At 44.6% G+C, this 21,078-nt stretch overlaps 1 protein-coding gene across 1 annotated transcript in view; it reads right to left on the reverse strand.

Moving 5' to 3' along the window:
• Positions 1 to 103: 103 nt before the first annotated feature.
• The window catches only part of PGPEP1L (pyroglutamyl-peptidase I like), a 49,433-nt gene continuing 28,458 nt past the window's right edge, over positions 104 to 21,078 (reverse strand). Inside the window, 4 exon segments of the mRNA XM_017886887.1 lie at positions 104 to 386; positions 388 to 535; positions 1,278 to 1,504; positions 3,212 to 3,334. Coding sequence (XP_017742376.1) covers positions 315 to 386; positions 388 to 535; positions 1,278 to 1,504; positions 3,212 to 3,334 — 570 coding nt within the window. The 3' untranslated portion in view covers positions 104 to 314.

Here is a 21,078-nt window from a genome sequence, read left to right on the forward strand (position 1 = left end):
CCCTGTAGTCTGGGCAGGATCACATAGACCCACTGTGTAGATTTTTAGAAGAAAACAGATGACTCGGATTTCATTTTATTGTCATGAAAACCATAACTGAAGCTAGTTCATCCCGTGAAATGTCCACCTTTCAGAGTGTTCTTTCTCCCGACATTAAAATAGCCCTTTGTGATTTTGTTGGGCTAACAAAATCACATAAAGTTTTCCCCTCTTTGTCTTACAAGCAATTTTGAAAAGTTTCTCAATGCACAGCTGAATGCTACACACAGGATTGAAACGTTTAATCTTCTTTCTCTAAAGGAGCAACGCCCCGGTCAGTTCCCTTTGGCTGGTAGCACCATGGTTGAGTTTTCTTCGAACCGGGCTTTGCACTCGGGCTTTCCCACGCTCTTCCAGCATTTCCTGGATGATGACTTGCAAGGCTCTTCCCAGCAGGCTGGCCTGGAGCCCACGCGATAGTGGAGGGACATGAATGAGTGCCGCGCAGCCCTTTCCATGATGCAGAGAGAGGTAATAGGTATAATCACAGACGTATCTGCAACCACAGGAAATGCCACATTAATTCTTGGACCAGCCTCTAACCTTAGTGAAACATAAGCAGAAGTGGCAATGCAACACCCACAAAGCCTGAGGAGGGAGGACTGACACCCAAGGGAGACTTAAGTTGTGTTGTTTCACCTCAGAAAGAACCTAGTGCCGGGGATGAGGTGGGGAGAGCTGGCTGTTGGCCTCATGATCTCATGACCAGCAAGTGACCAAGACAGAAAGGGGTCAGATATTCCACAAACCAGTCCATAACACCTGCATCCCAGTGAATCCCTGTCATTCATGTCTTCTTGAGTCACTCACTCATTCATTCCTTGGGGAAAGGGGAAACCACCTACTGGGGATCAGAGTTTGGAGAAACAAAGGTAAATCAATCTTTATCTGGGGCTACATCAACATAGTTAACTCACAAATTCGGTCACCCCAAAAGTCAAAATTAGAAAACATTCACGAAATGTTAGTGGCTCTTGAAGTCCGCCTTCCCATCTCTTCTCCTAGATCCACACACCAAAGACCGTGTTTCCACAGGGAGGTCTCACAAACGAGCCCCCAGGCAAGGTGTTAGCAATTGTGCTGACCTGCACGCAGCAAAGAGGGGCGATCTGGGGGCAGCGCCGCATGGCCAAGTGGCCAGCTGGACGGTACAGGATGGCTTCTTGGAGGCCGGGGTGATGCCGAAGGCCATTGCTTCTCTCCTACCTGCTCAGAGGCCTAACACCCACAGAACATACCTGCCTGCATCTCGAGAAAATATCACCTCGACATCCTCCACAGCTACGTGCTTGCAGACTGCCTTCATACAGACCCCTGACTCCAGCATGTCTGGGCCGCCAGGTAGGCACACGCCGCCCTCCGGCCGGAAGCCCCGGATGTCGGCCTCCCGGTAGCCTTGGTTCTTGCCAGACTGTTCCAGAATGATCGCCTTGGCGGAGGTGTCCATGCCCACATGCACGACGAGCTGTGTGAACAAGCAACAGCAGAGAGACCCCAGGAAAATGAGGCCCACCCTGCTCACCGAATGTGCGGAAGGACCACTCCTTTAGAGAGCCCGGCTCCATGCAAAACATCTCAAACCCCAAATCCACTGGAAACCCCAGGATCCCCCACCAGTGTCTCCCAGTTAATATGGCTGGAAAGAAAAATAGCTGGATTCTTTTGGCTGAATAAAACTCATGCTGCATTTACATTTAAATACTTTTACTTCAAATTATTCTTACAGGGCAATGTATTCTCTTTTTGTAGGGGGAGGGTTGGAGGGAGGAGAGGCAAGCTGGTAAGTGGCGAGGCTACCACAGCAGAGGCTTCGTGTTTTGGTGGAATCCTGCATCATTTTATTTTGTTTTATTTATGTATTTATTTATTTTTATTTTTGTGAGACAGAGTCTGGCTCTATAACCCAGGGTGGAGTGCAATGGCACCATCTCAGCTCATTGCAACCTCCGCCTCCTGGGTTCAAGTGATTCTCCTGCCTCAGCCTCCCGAGTAGCTGGGACTACAGGTGCACCACCACGCCCAGCTAATTTTTGTATTTGTGGTAGAGACAGGGTTTCACTATCTTGGCCAGGCTGGTCTCAAACTCCTGACCTCAAGTGATCCGCTCGCCTCAGCCTCCCAAAGTGCTGGGATTACAGGCGTGAGTCACCGCGCCTACCTCCTGCATATTTTTTAAAAATGAAACTTAGTAAAGGGAGTTAGTAGCAGTCCAGTGAAATCTTAGAATTTATTAAAGCTGATTATTTTCCTTTTGAAAATAGCTGCCCAAGTATTTTATCAAAACATCTGGGGCACTGTCTGAATGGCTTGATAGCCATTTTTTGTTTTGTTTTGTTTTGTTTTTTTCGAGACGGAGTCTTGCTCTGTCGCCCAGGCTGGAGTGCAGTGGCGCTATCTTGGCTCACTGCAAGCTCCACCTCCCGGGTTCACGCCATTCTCCTGCCTCAGCCTCCCGAGTAGCTGGGACTACAAGCACCCGCCACCATGCCCAGCTAATTTTTTTTTGTATTTTTGGTAGAGACGGGGTTTCACCATGTTAGCCAGGATGGTCTTGATCTCTTGACCTTGTGATCCACCTGCTTCAGCCTCCCAAAGTGCTGGGATTACAGGCGAAAGCCACCGTGCCCAGCCTTGATAGTGTATGTTTTATTAACCTCATCATCTGGTCCTTGTTTGGGGAATTTTTTTTGGGGGGGTGAGGGTGTACCTGTTTTTTATACAGTAATTATGTTCAGATAAAATGGGCTGGGTGCTATGAAGATGGGCCTCCCCCAGGTTGGCCACCCTCCCAGTCGTTCCCTGGGCACAGAGGTCCTTGCCTCATGCCCACTTTCAAACCTACCTGCCCCTCATGGGTATGGATGGGGCCCAACCCAAGGGACTCTCCCTTAGGTGGAAACTATTTTTGAGTCCTGGCTGGGAATATACTTCCATTTCTTTTCCTCCTCCTTTCTCTCCAGATTTTCTATTAAGACCTACTCCATATTTTGGCTTAAACTTTTACAAACAGACCCAGAACCTTACACAATCAGCTGGGACCTTGCAGGACTGGTGGGGCCTGGGGATGGGGTGCCCCTCAACCATCAACCCTAGAACCAGGGCCTGGGGGTCTCAGGGTCCAGCTCCACCACATCGCCAGCCCCATGCCCCGCTGCCTCCCGCCATCATTTACTTGTGGCTGATGATCTTCCCAGATTCTGGTGACCCTCCGCTTAGCCTCTCTGTAATCTACAGGCAGCTCCAGAGTCCGCAGCTGCACCACTGTGTCATTCCCCAGGCCCAGGTTGGAGAGCTCCTGTGGAAAGCGGCAGGTGGACTTGCCTCAGTTAATGGTGGGGGGGCACCAGGAGTCCCTGAAAACCCAATCCTTGAGGTCTGTTTCCGGGGTCTTCTGTGGCCTGGACTTTGCCCTCAAGGAGCTCACGAAGTGGCAAGGGGCCAAGAAGAGAGTCACAGTTCCCACCCAAGAGGCAAATGCACACAGCAGCACCTATCTAGGAGGGAACAAAAGAGAGGCACGTCTGACAGCCGTGTTTGCCAAGGGGATGCAGGTGACGTCTGTGGACAGGCGGGAGTGAGCCAGATGGAGACACTGGAGAAGAGCATGCCAGGCGGAGGAAGCTGCAAGGGCTGAAGACATCATCAGAACCTGAGGCCTGGCCGGGCACAGTGGCTCACGCCTGTAATCCCAGCACTTTGGGAGGCCAAGGCAGGCGGATCATGAGGTCAAGAGATCGAGACCATCTTGGCCAACATGGTGAAACCCCATCTCTACTAAAAATGCAAAAATTAGCTGGGCTTGGTGGCGCGTGCCTGTAGTCCCAGCTACTCAGGAGGGTGAGGCAGGAGAATCGCTTGAACCCAGGAGGCAGAGGTTGCAGTGAACTGATATGGTGCCACTGCACTCCAGCCTGGTGACAGAGTGAGACTCCATCTCAAAAAAAAAAAAAAAAAAAAAAAGAACCCGAGGCTTTTGGGGAACTTGGCGTGACCTGGTGCTCCTGGCAAGGCTGAAGGCTTCTTCCGTGTGTCTTGCATGCCTCAGGACAGGACATTTTGCACCCCTGGACTCTTAACAGCATCCCCAGATATTTTGACAAGGAACCCACCACCTCCACCCACCTCCAGTGCCAGGGAGTACTGCACACCAGGGAAGGCTGGGGACAGACACTGGGGCAGTCTGTGGAAGCCAGACTGAGAGCTTAGCTCAGCGTGAACTTTATTCTTAGGGCAATTGGGAGCCATGGAAAGGTTGTACTCGAGGAGCTAATGAGCCAGAGCTGCTTCCTAAGGGGATAGAGGAGGAGGCAGAGCTGGGCTGGGGATATCATGCCGGTGATTGGGGTCCTGCCAAGTTTGAAGTGCCCCAGGAGGCTGGCCTCTTGGCTGTTGTGTGTCTAGAGCTCACAGACGGGCTTCTGGGAGGACACTGCCATGTCTGGGCAGCAAAACCTATAGGTTTAGGTGAGACACAGAGAGAGAGACAGAGAGAGAGAGATTCAGAGAGAGATGGAATGGGGAGGAGGTGAAGGGCTGTGGAGCCCCAGAGTCAAGCAGCACCCTCCTGCCCAAACAGCCAGCAGTTTGCAAGGAAGAAAAGAAGCAGCGCAAGAGCTTAGAGCTGTGCGTTTCGCTCTTGGTAAAAGTCACATCAGGAACATAACACCATCTCCAAAAGGCCCAGCCCTTTCCCAGCACCAGGAGCTATGCTTATCATCAAGACGGTTTTCAATTTACGCCTCTGTTTTTCCTGACTACTTTCCTGGCATTTCAGGGCACTTGGGAGAATGCTTTCTCTGACAGATAATGGCCAAGCCAGGCTGTCTGGCCTGTCCCAAGATCCCAGATAGGAGGTTCCAGGCCCCTGCTTAGGCCTCAGAGGAGTCAGGTCTACCTGGATGCTGCAGAGGCAGGTGGGGACAACATGCCCAGATGAGGCTCTCCCTGAGCTGCCTCATCCAGGAGTGGGGTGGCCAATTTCTGGCATCTCGGGTCTGTCCTTGATCAGCTCAGCCTCCCTGCGGGGCTCTGCTCCACCCTCCAGACACCTGCTCAGTTTCCTCCCCAGCTCAAGCTTTGTTCTCTTCCAAAAATCAATGCCAAGACCAGCATCCCCACTGGGGCCCTGAGTGGGAGATCACTGGCCTGACTGTGATGGTGGGAGGCAAGAAGGAGGGCCGGGTAAGCACAGGGCGGTGGGCTGTGGGGCCCAGGAGGAAGGGGCTGCAATTCCAAGTGGACCTCCCCAGGCCCAGACAGACCAAAGGGGCTCCAGGCAACCCTGCATTCTAGGTCTTGTGCCGCCATCCATCTTGGGCCTCCTGTCCTGAGGGTACCTGTGAGGCTGGTCATGGAGAGGGCACAGTTCAAGGAGTGGGGGCAGGAAGCCATCATGTTGGGGTCCCCTTCAGCTCTGCCAGAGGATCTGCCAGAGGAACCCAAGAGGCAGAAGTTGCAGTGAGCCAAGATCCCGCTGTTGCCCTCCAGCCTGGGCGACAGGGCAAGGCTTCATCTCAAAAAAACAAAACAAAACAAAACAAAAAAGAAAAAGAAAAAAGAAAAAACAAGAAAGAAAAGAAAAGAAAGTGATATTTATTAGAATCTGATGAGCCTGGGGCCGGTCGGAAGTAGAGAGAACACTCTGCACAAGCAGACTGCAGGCTGCTGGCTGCAGCCACCCTTTCTGCCAAGAAGGGCTGGTTGTTTTAGCAAAGGGCATGTCGGTTCCATGCAGACCTAGGAGAGCCAAGGGTTTGTGTTTTCTGAACTGGCACACTTTCTCGGCTAGAATTTCAGAGTGTTTTGTGCTAACGCAGGGAGGACAGAGCCGGTGTAACCACTGTCCGCAGAGTGAAATCCAGGGCATTGCTGAAGCTGCAGGAATGAGCCGGCTCAGCAGGGTGCTGTGTGCCCAGCCCACAGTCCCTCGAAAAGGCGTGAACCTCCCCACCTACAAAGGTCCCGAGGAAGCAGAGAGCCCTGCCTTTGGCCTCTTTCTCTCACTTCTTCTGAATTCCACGTCTCCCAAAATCCAGTTGCCAGGAACACATGGCAGTTTAACAAAGGGAACTGAAGGAAGGAAAAAGACACCAGTTGCTCTCTGAATTTGTTCAAATCCATTGAGGCTGTGGCACCAGCTGGTGTTGAAAAACAGTTGCTGTTTTTCCAAGTTCTGAGTCTTCTCTTATCAAATATGAGTTCGGAGCTAGCACCAGAATGCATGAATGCATTCATTTATTGAATTGTTCCAGAAAACTCCCTGAGAGCCTGAAATGCAACCTCAGCTCATGGATACATGATGGAGGCTCATGATCTTGGCAACGTGTGAACTAGAGGCGGGCAGGGCTGGGCTGCAGAAGCTGAGGGTGAGGACTCAGGGTTACAGAGAAGGAGACCAAGCCCCCCTGCTTCTCCTCACTGCTGTGGGAGTTTGGGCAACTCATTGTAATTTTCTGAGCCTCAGTTTCCCTATCTGTGCATCACAGTAATAACAGGACTTTGACAAAGGTAAGCGAGGCCATGCACGTGAAGGGCTGCATGAAGGGAAGGCTCTGTGACCAGGGCTTGGAGGATCAGTAGAAGTCTTCCAGCAAAATAACTTTTGTTGTTGTTGTTGTTGTTGAGATAAAGTCTTGCTCTATCACCCAGGCTGAAGTACAGTGGCACCATCTCGGCTCACTGCAGCCTCTGCCTCCCAGGTTCAAGTGATTCTCATGCCTCAGCCTCCTGAGTAGCTGGGATTACAGGTGCCCACCACCACACCCAGCTAAGTTTTGTATTTTTAGTAGAGATGGGGTTTCACCATGTTGGCTAGGCTGGTCTCGAACTCTTGACCTCAAGTGATCCTCCAGCCTTGGCCTCCCAAAGTGCTGGGATTATAGGCGTGAGCCACCGTACCCGGCCCCAGCAAAATAACTATCCACAGAGCAAGAACAGTGAGGCTTGAAAGTATGTGGGAAGACCTTCCTTCCTTTTTTTCCTTCTTTTCATCCTTTCTTCCCCTTTCTTTCTCTGCCCTTCCACCTTTTCTTCTTTTTTTTTTTTTTGAGACTGAGTCTCGCTCTGTCGCCCATGCTGGAGTGCAGTGGCCGGACCTCAGTTCACTGCAAGCTCCGCCTCCCGGGTTCACACCATTCTCCTGCCTCAGCCTCCTGAGTAGCTGGGACTACAGGCACCCGACACCCCGCCCGGCTAGTTTTTTGTATTTTTTTAGTAGAGACGGGGTTTCACCGTGTTAGCCAGGATGGTCTCGATCTCCTGACCTCGTGATCCGCCCGTCTCGGCCTCCCAAAGTGCTGGGACTACAGACTTGAGCCACCGCGCCCGGCCCACCTTTTCTTCTTTACTTCCTTCTTTCTTTTCATGTTATCTTCTACCCATCAGTCATGGGGCATGGATGAGGCACCTACTGCTTGCAGTCTCTGTGCTAAGCTCTGGCTGAGGGTTTCGGGGTATGTGTTGTGGAAGGGAGGTCAGGGTGACAATGGAAGAGGGAGAGATGTGTTCCTCTTCACCTGATGGGTTGGAAGGGACCTGGGATTTGGGAGCCATCCCATGTAGCTGAGACCCAGGCCTGGCCTCCAACACCATCCAGGCTGGAAGCTCCATGTGAAGACAGAAGCTACTGCCAGAGCCAGAGGCTTGCCAGGCACAGGAAGAGGAGCATGAGAGATGAGAGGAGGCCAGGCAGAGCAGGGAGGGGAGAAGGGGCAGGACAGCTGTCAAGGAAGCAGCAGGCAGCCATTAAAAACGACGTATAAAGCATTGATTGACATGAGAAAGCCCTGGAGAAGGAAAAGTTTAAAATCAGGGTCTCAGACTGTTGCCTGCAGCCATGGATGGAAATGGAGCAAGACTGAAATGGTCATCCCTTGAGGGAAGAACTGGGGCTGATTCCTATCTTTCTATACTCTTTATAAGATTTTATAATTCATATTTTATAATGAATATACATTTATATATAATGTATATTCATTATATATTATATTGTATATTGATTGACATGAGAAAGCCCTGGAGAAGGAAAAAGTTTAAAAATCAGGGTCTCAGACTGTTGCCTGCAGCCATGGATGGAAATGGAGCAAGACTGAAATGGTCATCCCTTGAGGGAAGAACTGGGGCTGATTCCTATCTTTCTATACTCTTTATAAGATTTTTATAATTCATATTTTATAATGAATATACATTTATATATAATGTATATTCATTATATATTATATTGTATATTATATATTTATATATTATATTATATATAATATATAATGAATATACATTTATATATAATGTATATAATATACATTATAAAATCTTATGATTTTATAATGAATGTATATGTACCATATCTCTGGTTTTAAAAAGAAGGGTTTCAAAATAGTCCAGTAATCCTACTAGCTGTCTCTGGAGGACCCTTACTGTGTGCAGGCACCATGCCAAGCACCTCGCCACGACCCTCTTGATGAGGCACTGATGATGTCCCCATTCTACAGAGGAGGAGACTGAGGTCTAGGGAGGGTATGTTTATTTATTCATTATTGATTTTGGAGACAAGGTCTGGCTCTGTTGCCTGGGCTGCAGTGCAACAGTGTGATCATAGCTCACTGCAACCTCAAATTCCTGGGCTCAGGTGATCCTCCCAGCTCAGCCTCCCAAGTAGCTGGGACTACAGGTGTGCATCACCATACCCAGCAAATTTTTTTTTTTTTTTAGTGATGGGGTCTCGCTTTGTTGCCCAGGCTGGTCTCGAACTACTGGATTCAAGCGATCCTCCTGCCTTGGCTTCCCAAAGTGCTGGAATTACGGGCATGAGCCACCACACCTGGCTGAGGGTACATATAAAAGAACAGAGGAGTTCCAGGAAGCAGCCACACAGGAGATGCTACCACAACAGTGGGGGTCCACCATTTAGGCCTGATCACAGCCCTCACAAGTGGGGAAATCCTGGAATGCCAGTTAAAGATCACTCTCTTCCTTCACGATGCCAAGTTCCATCTTCCAGATGTGACGCTTACCCTAACCCACTCCCAGTATCCTTTAGGTCGTTCTTCCAAACTGCTGGGTTGGTCTTCCCTGAAAAATCCAGGAAGGAAAAACAGCAATGTCATAATTCCCAATCCTCTATCTGGAGTGGTTGTCTCCAAATATTTTTGATCACTTGTCCCTATTAATAAAAATATTCTAGTGTGCATAAGCGTGCGTGCATGCACGCACATTGCCATTAGCTCATGTCTTGATGTCTCAAGGCACAATACACACTTCAAGTGAGCCTCTGGTTAATAAGTGGATGTCAATCTATATTTTAAGTGGTTTTCTTAGTTCCTTCCTTTTTGGCCAACTTCTCAGCTTGTCAGTTTTTCTATTGAAATGGGCTGACAAAGAGCTCCTGTGAGTGGTAGGAGAAGTGCCACTCAGCTGTTTCCTCATGGTTTGCCCAGATTTGTATTACGGTCTTCTTCTTCTTTTTTTTTTTTTTTAGGTCATTTTTGTGAGGATTCTTTGGTCATCATTTGAGGATTAGTTTAATTAAAACAGGATAATATAACCCTGAAACCCATTAACTGGGCTGAAACACTTTGTAATAAATTAGAAGTGAATCAAAGAGGGAGGACCTCTCTATCACCACAGCATCCCTTGCCCCACCAGTGCAAGGCTCCTCCTCCCAGGAAGCCATGCTGTCCGGGGAGGTAAGGACACACAAGGCAAGGCATAGTGTCAATGTCAGTCCAGCTATGACATACTGACGAACGTTAATTTCTTATGTTTTATAGACTAAAACTATAGAAATTCACACCATGAGGATGCCCACTATCAAAAACTGGAAAAGAACAACTGTTGGTGAGGATGTGGAGAAATCGGAGGCCTTGCGCACTGTTGGTAGAAATGTAAAACGGTGCCGCCATTGTGGAAAACAATATGGTGATTCCTCAAAAAATTAAACCCAGAACCACGTTATGATCCAGCAATTCCATTTCTGGGTATATGCCCAAAAGAATTGAAATCAGGATCTCAAAGAGATATTTGCACACCATGTTCACTTCAGCATTATTCACAATAGCCAGGAGGTGGAAACAATCCAAGTGTCTATCAACAGATAAATTGATAAAATGTGGTAAATACATGCAATGAAACATTATTCAGTTTTAAAAAAGAAGAAACCAGCAGGGCGCGGTGGCTCTCGCCTGTAATCCCAGCACTTTGGGAAGCCAAGGCAGGTGGATCACTTGAGATCAGGAGTTCGAGACCAGCCTGGCCAACATGGCGAAACCCCATCTCTACTAAAATACAAAATTAGCTGGGCATAGTGGCATGTGCCTGTAATCCCAGCTATTTGGGAGGCTGAGGGAGGAGAATCGCTTGAACCCAGGAAGCAGAGGTTGCAGTGAGCCAAGATTGTGCCACTGCACTCCAGCCTGGGCAACAGTGTGAGACTCCATCTCAAAAAAATAAATAAATAATAAAAAAGAAGGAAATCCTGTCACGTGCTACAATGTGGATGAACTTTGAGGATATTATGCTAAATGGAATAAGCCAATCACAAAAATACAAATACTGTATGGTTCCACTTACATAAAGTACCTAAAATAGTCAAATTCATAGAAACAGAATAGTAGTTACCACAGACTGCAAAGAGGAGGAAATGGGGAGGCATTATTCAATGGGTACAGTTTTTATTTTGCAAGATAAAAAGTTCTGGAGATCTGTTGCATAACAATCTGAATATACTTAGCTCTACTGAACTATATACTTTAAAGTGGTTAGGTCATAAATTTTATGTTGTGCGTTTTTAAATCACAATTTAAAAAACATAGAAATGGAAATCCTAATACTGTATTTTTTCCTATACCCCAATGGATCACCTTGAAAACCCCACTTTGGAAATGACTGAGGATCCTCAAAGAGGTGATGATGTAGGAAGTGTTGTAAAAGGCCTGAAGGATGAAGGGTAGAAGGATCTGCAGGAAAAGGCTGTGCAAGAAAGGGTTGGCCTATGACTCACTTTAGGCAACAGAATTCAGCCAGCTTGGGGCCTAAGTGTAAGAAGTCCTGGCAGCTTCTGCATTTCGCTACCCAGCTGTGGAGACCTCAAGGAGAGATCACAGGGCAAGGGACAGGCCCTGCTGTCCTCACACCTGAGTCAAGCCCCCATGACTCCACCTTCTGCCTTCATCTCACTGCAACCACATGAAAGCCCCAAGAAAGATAAGCAGAAGAACTTCCCTGCTGAGCCCCGTGGACCTACAGAGCCAGGAGAGAGAATGGTGGGGTTTTTTGATACTGCTAAGTTTCAGATTGGCTTAATTTGCAGCCATCGACAGCTGACACAGAGCATTATAATAAATATTGTGAGGAAATGCACTATACTCAGAGTTATTTTTAGATGGTGAATTACAATCTGATTTTAAAATGTTTCTTTTGGTGTTTAGAGGTTTTTTGTAATTGGAAAAAAGAACAACACATGTTGTTAAAAGTAAGACGCATGTTTTTGCTTCCTCAGAAATATAAACTTTTTAAAACAATGATATTCCTTCAACAAATATTAATTTTGCCTCTACCATGTGCTAGGCCCATGCTAGATACTAAAGACAAAGTGGTGACTAGGACAGAGGAGAGGGAGGAAGGGGCAGATACAGAGAACGTTGCCATGGGATAGGAAAGGTGCCCAAGTTCAGTGGCAAACATGGGAAAAAATAAAGATTTATGGAGAGCGACATCAACAAGATGACAGAAGAGAAGATCCGCTGGCACCACTCCTTCCAGAAAAATACCATTAGAAACTATTTAAAGACAAGAATGCCACCTAAATAAACCCGAACAAAAAGGAGAAACAGAGAAACCCTCTGGTCCCACAGAGTCAAGACAAGCTTCAACCAGTAAGAGAACTGGTCATTTCAGACTGTGGTATCCCTCCCCTAAGCCAGCATAGTATCACTCACAGAGCATTCCCCTAGACCTGTGGTTGCTGAGGGGAGAGGAGGGAATTGGAGGTGAACATTCAATCTTCCCACCAGTCTGGGAATCTTCATGAGAAGCCTACTCCAGTCCCATTCCATGGGAACCACTGAGAGTGCCAGGAGGACTGAACCACTTGGGGTGCATTGGGAACAAAGAGTGGGGCACTGATCACAGAAACTGGCATGTCAATCTTGGTGGCTATGCAGCACTCAAATCATCAAGGACATCACATTAAATAGCCTGGCTGGTACCACAGCATCGCAAAGACAATAATTGGTGGGAAGGTCTGAATCTTTAGTTAGATTTTTCCATAAAGCCCAGATGCTCATGTGGAGGCTTCCCCTGACCTTGAAACAACCTAAAGGCTGGAATGAAGTTCCTGTGCCTGCTTGTCTTCCCCAGACTGGGAAACAATGGCTGGGCAGTGGTTAAGTTCCGGTGTTCACTGTATGTCTTCCTCAGCCTGGGAAACAATGACAGAGCAACAAGTTCTACTGCAGTATTTTAGTTCCGCTACTCATTATAAGTCCTCCCTAGAAAGGGAAGAAACAACAGGTCAGTGTTTAAGTTCTGATATTAACAAGAATAGATCTAACATCAAAGAACACATGAAAAAATGTAAGAAGTGGCTGTCTTTTCAAGTTCACAGATATTGATGTGAAGACACAAGGAATGTAAAAACTCAGGGAAATATGACACCACCAAAAGAAACCAACAAAGCCCTAGCAATAGACCTCCCCAAATTGAGTATTTGTGAAGTGTCTGACGGAGAGTTCAGAATAATTCTCTTAAAGAAGTTCTGGGAATCACAAAAAAACTAGGAATAAAAAGCTAAATAAAATTTGGAAAACAATCCAGGAACAAAATGAGAAATCTGACAAATAAATAGAAACAATTTTTTAATCCTAGAAACAAATAATGTAATAAGTTGAACTAAAAAACTTATCAGAAAGTTTCAACAGTACACTTGGTCAACCAGAAAAAAAGAAATAGAGTGCTTGAAAACAGATCATATGAAGTTACCCAATCCGTGAAGAAAGAAAAAAAACAAGAATAAAAAAGAGCAAAGAAGGCCAATGAGAATTATGAGACACCATCAAGAGAACTAATCTCCGCATAATTGGAATTCCTGAAGGAGACAAGAGAGAAAAGGCCTAGAAAGAATACTTAAAAAAAATAATGGCTGAAAATTTCCCAAATCTGGAGAAAAACAACAGCATCCAGGTCCAGGAAGCTCAGCGATCACCAATCAAATTCAACTAAAAGAATAATTTCCCCAGGCACATCATAATACAACTAGCAAAAAATACAAAGAAAGAATACTCAAAGCAGCAAGAGAAAAGAAAGGTATCATGTTTAATAGGGCCATATCGGCCGGGCACCAGTGGCTCACGCCTGTAATCGTGAGCACTTTGGGAGGCCGAGACGAGTGGATCACGAAGTCAGGAGATCGAGACCATCCTGGCTAACACGGTGAAACCCCGTCTCTACTAAAAATACAAAAAAAAAAATTAGCCAGGGGTGGTGGCAGGCGCCTGCAGTCCCAGCTATTCGGGAGGCTGAGGCAGGAGAATGAATGCGGTGAACCCGGGAGGCGGAGCTTGCAAGTGAGCTGAGATAGTGTGACTGCACCCAGCCTGGGCCGACAGAGCGAGACTTCCGTCTCAAAAAAAAAAAAAAAAAAAAAAAATAGGGCCATAATATGACTTTCAGAAGATTTCCCACCAGAAACTCTGTAGTTCAGAAGAGAGTGGTATTTTATATTCAAAGTGTGAAGGGGCCAGGCATGGTGGCTCATGCTTGTAATTCCAGCATTTTGGGAGGCTGAGGCAGGTGGATCACTTGAGGCCAGGAGTTTGAGACCAGCCTGGCCAACATGGTGAAACCCTATTTCTACTAAAAATACAAAAATTAGCCAGGCATGGTGCCACATGCCTGTAAACCCAGCTGCTTAGGAGGCTGAGGCAGGAGAATCACTTGAACCCAGGAAGTGGAGGTTGCAGTGAGCAGAAATAGCACCACTGCACCCCAGCCTGGATGACAGAGCGAGACTCTGTTTCAAAAAAAAAAAGAGAGAAAAAGAAAAGAAAAAAAAAACCCAAAATGTGACGGAAAAAAAACCCACCGACAACAATACTGTACCCAGCAAAGCTATCCTTCAAACATAAAGGAGAAATAAAGACTTCCTGAGGAAGTTGAGGAAATCTGAGGAAATCAACGCCAGACCTGCCTTACAAATCTAAAAAGCTGAGGAAATCAACGCCAGACCTGCCTTACAAATCTAAAGAGAGTTCTTAACTTGAAAGAAAAAGATACTAACATGTAACAAGAAAACTTCTGAAGGTGTTAAACTCACTGGCACAAGCAAGAAAACAAATTCACAATACTCTAATACTGTAACTGTGTTAAGTAAATCATGTATGTCTTAAGTATGAGACTAAATGACAAAACTATAAAAAACAATAATTACTACAATTGGTTAAGAGATGGGCAACATAAAAAGATAAAACTGAAACACTAAAAGTCAAAATGTGGGTGAAGGGTGGTGTTAAATTGTAGAGTTTGTTTTGATACTTTTCTTTGTAATCAATGTTCAGTCGTTATCATTTAAAATAACTTATAACTATCAAATTTTTTGTAAGCCTCATGGTAATCACAAAAGAAAAACCTATTAGAGATACATTAAAAATAAATAGCATGGGCTAGCCATGGTGGTTCACACCTGTAATCCCAGCACTTTGGGAGGCCGAGGCAGGTGGATCACTAGAGGTCAGGAGTTCGACACCAGCCTGACTAACATAGTGAACCCCTAGCTCTACTAAATTACAAATACAAATACAAAAATTAGCTGGATGTGGTGGCAAATACCTGTAATCCCAGCTACTTGGGATACTAAGAACCATTTGAACCTGGGAGGCGGAGGTTGCAGTGAACTGAGATCGTGCCACACACCATTGCACTCCAGCCTGGGCAACAAGAGCAAAACTCCGTCTCAAAAATAAATAAATAAATAAACAGCATGGAATAAAAACATTCTACTAGAGAAAAGCACTTAACCACAAATAAAGATAGTAAGAGAGGAAAAAAGGAAGAAGAGCTCTACAAAGCAACCAGAAAATCAGTATGAAAATGGCAGTAGTAAATATGCCTATCAATAATAACCCGGAGTGTAATGGATTAACTTATCCAATTAAAAGGTGCAGTGTAGCTGAATGGATTTTGAAAAAAATAAAACAAGATCCAACTATATGTTGTATACAAGAGATTACTTTACCTAAAAAGATATGCACAGACTAAAAGTGAAGGGATGACAAAAGATATTCCATGCAAACAGAAATCAAAAAACAGCAGGAGTAGCTATGCTTATATCAGATAAAATGGACTTTAAGTCAAGAACAGTGAAAAAAAGGACAGAGAAGAACATCATATAATGATAGAGGGATCAATAAAGCAAGAGGATACAGCTATCATAAATGTATATGTACCTGACACCAGAGCACCTGAATATATAAAACAAATATTAATAGACCTAAAGGGAGAGATTAACTGCAACCAATAATGGCAGGAAACTTTGATACTCCACTTTCAGCAATGGACAAATCATCCAGACAGAAAATCAACAAAGAAACATTTCAGTTAAACTGCACTCTAGACCAAATGGAAGGAACAGATGTTTACAGAACACTCCATCCAACAGCTGCAGAATACACGTTTTTCTCAACAGCACATGGATCATTCTCCAGAATAGTCCATATGTTAGGTCGCAAAACAAGTAACAAATTTTGAAAAATTAAAATTATACCAAGTATCTTTTCTGACCACAGTGGACTAAAACTAGAGATCAGTAACAGAAGGAATGTTGGAAACTGCACAAATTCATGGAAATTAAACAGCATACTCCTGGACAATAAATGAGCCAATGAAGAAATTAAAAAGAGAATTTAAAAATTTCTTGAGACAAATGGCAATGAAAACACAATATATCAAAACCTATGGGATACAGCAAAAATGATTCTAAGAGGGAAGATTATAGCAATAAGTGCTTTCATCAAAAAGATAGAAAGACTTCAAATAAACAGCCTAATGATGCACCTAAAGGAACTGGCACTAACAAACCAAACCACACATTAGTAGAAGGAAAGGAATAATAAAGATCAGAGCAGAAATAAATAAAAACTGAAACAAACAAGCAACACAAAAGATTGCTGATATGAATAGGTGGTTTTTAGAACAGATAAAACAGAATCAACAAGCCTTTAGCTAGACTAAGAAAAAAGAGAGAAGACCCAAATACATAAAATTTGATACGAAAAAGTAGACATTAAAATTGATACCCCAAAAATACAAAGGATCATCAGACATACAATGAACAACTGTAAACCAACAAACTGGAAAATACAGAAGAAATAGGCTGGACACAGTGCCTCATGGCTGTAATCCCACCACTGTGGTAGGCCAAGGTGAGCAGATCACTTGAACCCAGGAGTTCAAGACCAGGACAACATGGCACAACCCCGTCTGTACTAAAAAATACAAAAATTAGCTAGGCTTGCTGGTGCACATCTGTAATCCCAGCTACTCAAGAGGCTGAGGTAGGAGGATTGCTTGAGCCCAGAAGGTTGAGACTGCAGTAAGCCAAGATCATGGCACTGCACTCCAGCCTGGGTGACAGAGCAAGACCCTGTCTCAAAAAAAGAGAAGAAGAAAAAAAAAGAAACAGATAGATTTCTGGACATATACAACCTACCAAGATTGAACCATGAAGAAATAAAAAACCTAAACAGACCAATAATGAGTAACAGATTGAATCAGCAATAAAAAGTCTCCCAACAAAGAAAAGTCTAGAACCTGATGGCTTCACTGCTGAATTCTACCAAGCACTGAATGAACTGATACCAATTCTACTCAACTATTCTAAAAAGTTAATGAGGGGCCGGGCACAGTGGCTCACGCCTGTAATCCCAGCACTTTGGGAGGCAGAGGCAGGTGGATCATGAGGTCAGGCATTTGAGAGTAGCCTGGCCAACAAAGCAAAACTCCATCTCTACTAAAAATGCAAAAAAAGTAGCTGGGTATGGTGGCCAGCACCTGTAATCCCAGCTACTTGAGAGGCTGAGGCAGAAGAATCGCTTGAACCTGGGAGGCGGAGGTTGCAGTGAGGCGAGATCATGCCACAGCACTCCAGCCTGGGCAACAATGCGAGACACCATCTCAAAATAATAATAATAATAATAATAATAATAATAATAATAATTAATTAATGAGGAAGGAATATTTTACAAACTCTTCTTGAGACTAGGCATTATCCTGAAACCAAAACCAGACAAGGACACAGCAAAAAGGAAAACTACAGGCCAATGTCCCTGCAAAAATCTTTAACAAATTACTAGCAAAATGAATTCAGCAGCACATCAAAAAGATCATTCACTGGCTGGGCGCAGTTGGTTTCACATCTGTAATCCAGCACCTTGGTGAGCCGGGCGGGCAGATCATATGAAGTCAGGAGGTTCGAGGACCAGGCCTGACCAAAATGGAGAAACGGCCATCTCTACTAAAATACCAAAATTAGCCGGGGCGTGGTGGCACATGGCCTATAATCCAGCTACTTGGGAGGCTGAGGCAGTGAAAAATCACTTGAACCCGGGACGTGGAGGTTTTGTGGGCCAAGATTGTGCCATTGCATCCAACCCGGGCAACAAGAGTGAAACTACGTCTCCAAAAAAAAAAATATCATTCCACCAGATCAAGTGGGATTTTCTGAGGGATTGCAAGAATGCTTCGGGACATATGTAAATCAATAAACCTGATACATCACATTAACGAATCAGGAACAAAAACCAGAGGACATTTTGACAGATACTAAAAGCATTCAATAAAATTCAACCATCACTTCATAATAAAAAACTCTCAACAAACTGATATTGAAATAGCACACCTCAGGCCGGGCACGGATGGCTCAAGCCTGTTAATCCCAGCACTTTGGGAGGCCGAGACAGGTGGATCAGGGGAGATCAGGAGATCGCAGGGACCATCCTGGCTAACATGGTGAAACTCCGTCCTACTAAAAAATACAGGCTGGGGGCGCGGTGGCTCAAAGCCTGTAATCCAGCACTTGGGAGCCGAGACAGGTGGATCGCGATCAGGGAGATCGAGACCAACCTAGCTAACACGGCGAAACCCCGTCTCTACTTAAAAAATACAAAAACAAAAAACTAGCCGGCGAGTTGGCGGGCGTCTGGTTAGTCCCAGCTACTTGGTAGAGGCTGAGGCAGAAGAGAATGGCCGTAAACCCGGGAGGCGGAGCTTGCAGTGAGCTGAGATCCGGCCACTGCGCTACCAGCCTGGGCCACAGAGCGGAGGACTCCATCTCAAAAAAAAAAAAGAAAAAAGAAATGGCCACACCTCAAAACAATACAGGCCATATTATGACATATCCACAGCTTAGCATCATACTAAGCAGGTAAAACTCTTGCCTGTAAGATCTGGAACAAGACCAAGGTTTTATGGCCATTTTCACCACTTTTATTCAGCATAGTTACTGGCAGTCCTAGCCAGAGCAATTAGGCAATAGAAGGAAAATACAAGACATGCAAATTTGAAAAGGAAGAAGTCAAGTATCTTGTCTACAGATGACATGGTGCTATATTAGAAAACCTAAAGACTCCACCAAAAAAAATTGTTAGAATTGATAAATTCAGTCCGGGCTGGTGGCTCCATGCCTGTAATTCCCAACACTGGGAGGCCAAGGGGGGTGGATCCACCTAAAGTTGAAAGTTCCAAGGACCAGCCTGGCTAACATGGTTGAAACCCCATGTCTACTAAAAATATAAAAATTAGCTGGCTGTGGTGGTGCACGTCTGTTAGTCCCAGCTACTCGGGAGGCTGAGCAGGAGAATTGCTTGAACCGTGGGAGGCGGGAGGGTTGCATGTGAGCCAAGATCACACACTTCACTCCAACCTGGGCAACAAGAAAAAAACTTGCTCTCAAAAAAAAAAAAAAAAAAAAAAAAAACTAAAAAAGGAGATGGGGACCCATATTATCCAGAAAGTCTGACTGCTGTTATATCAAAATAAAAGGAAATCAGTGTATCAAAAAGATATCTGCATTCCCATGTCTTTTGTAGCATTATTCATAATAGCCAGGATATGGAATCAACCTAAGTGCCCATGAATGAATGAATGGATAAAGAAAATATGGTATACATACACAATGGAATATCGTTCAGCCATGAAAAGAATGGAATCCTGTCATTTGTAGCAACATGGATGGAACTGGAGGTCATCATGTTAAGTGAAATAAGCTGGGCACAGACAGACAAACATTACACATTTTCACTTATATATGAAAGCTAAAAAAGTTGATCTCATGGAGGTAGAGAGTAGAATGATGGTTACCAGAAGGTGGGAAGGGATGAGGGGGAGGAAAGTATGAAAAGAGGTTTGTTATTGGACACAAAAATGCAGTCAGACAGAAGGAATAAGTTCCAGTGTTCAATAGCATAGTAGGGTGGCAAGAGTTAACATTTATTTATTGTACACTCAAAATAGCTAAAAGAGATTTAGAATGTCCTCAGCACAAAGAAGTAAGTGTTTGAGGTGATGGATATCTTAATTACCCTGATTTAATCATTACATATTGTATGTATATGTCAAAATATCACTTGTACCCCATAAATATGTATAATTGGCTGGGCATGGTGGCTCACACCATGATTATAGCACTTTGGGAGGCTGAGACGGGCGGACTACTTGATGTCAGGAGTTTGAGACCAGCCTGGCCAACATGGTGAAACTCCATCTCTACTAAAAATACAAAAATTAGCCAGGCGTGGTGGTGCATGCCTGTAATCCTAGCTACTTGGGAGGCCGAGGCAGGAGAATCGCTTGAACCCAGGAGGCGGAGGTTGCAGTGAACCAAGATCATGCCACTGCACTCCAGCCTGGGTGACAATATGTACAATTATTATGTATTAAGAAAAAACTGAAAAGAAAAGATGCATGGTGAAATAAGCCAGATTAAAAAAAAAGACAAATGTTGTATGATTTCATTTATATGAAATATCTAGAATAGTCAAATTCTTAGAGAAAGAACATAATAGTGATTACCAGACATTGGGGGAAGGAAGGCATGGAGGGTTATTGTTAATGAACACAGAGTGTTAGTGTGGGACGATGGAAAGTTCTAGACACTATAGTAATGATAGTTGTACAACAATGTGAATGTACTTAATGCCACTTACTTGTACACTTAAAAAGGGTTAAAATGGTAAATTTAATGTTATACATAAATGTTATATATATTTTACGACAATTTTAAGAAAACTATGGCTTTCACCATCACCCTCCCCCACCAACATTTTTTAACTTGACTAAAACGTTTGCTCTGAAGGAAGACTAAATTCATAGTAAATCATTTAGCTTAGGCTAACATCCTTCAGGGATAATAACTAAGTCGGGATTTTAACTAAGCTTACTCTTTTCCATATCTGAAAGCCTTCTAGAGTTCTATGGAATCACAATCTAAAAGTCATTTTCCACGTCACAACAATAAAATCTGAAGCCTAACAGTATTTAAGCTGCTGGTTTGCTGAAAATGTCTCAAGACTTGAGGTGTCTTGAAGAGAAGTCATTATGGATGGCAATTATTCCCATATAAATGCTGTATTGCAAACCCAGAACAATGAAAACATAGATGTTTTCCTAGGAACAGAAGAGGCAAGGAGGGGCAGTGGCCACTCCAGAATTTTCTGGTGGCTGAGGCCTGAGGATAGTAAGCTGGTTGGAGGAGGGCATGGTCTTGGTAAGGGAAGCTCATGAGTACATTATATTCACTTGCTGCATCCCAGAGACATTAGTAAAGATATGAAAATTTTAGTAAAGATAATAAATTTTTACAGATTATTATTTTATTTCACTGAATTATCACAGCAACCTTTCAAGTTAATAAGAGGAAAAACAGGGAGGTCCCAGTCAACTTGGGCCTCATGCTCCTCACCTGTATAATGGGTACAACAATACTGTATCCACCAGAAGGATTATTAGGACCCCAGAGAGGTCAAGTAAAATGGCAAAAAAAAAAAAAAAAAAAAA

This window comes from Rhinopithecus bieti, unplaced genomic scaffold (genome assembly GCF_001698545.2).
Source record: "Rhinopithecus bieti isolate Rb0 unplaced genomic scaffold, ASM169854v2 scaffold_15821, whole genome shotgun sequence".
NCBI classification, from domain to species: domain Eukaryota; kingdom Metazoa; phylum Chordata; class Mammalia; order Primates; family Cercopithecidae; genus Rhinopithecus; species Rhinopithecus bieti.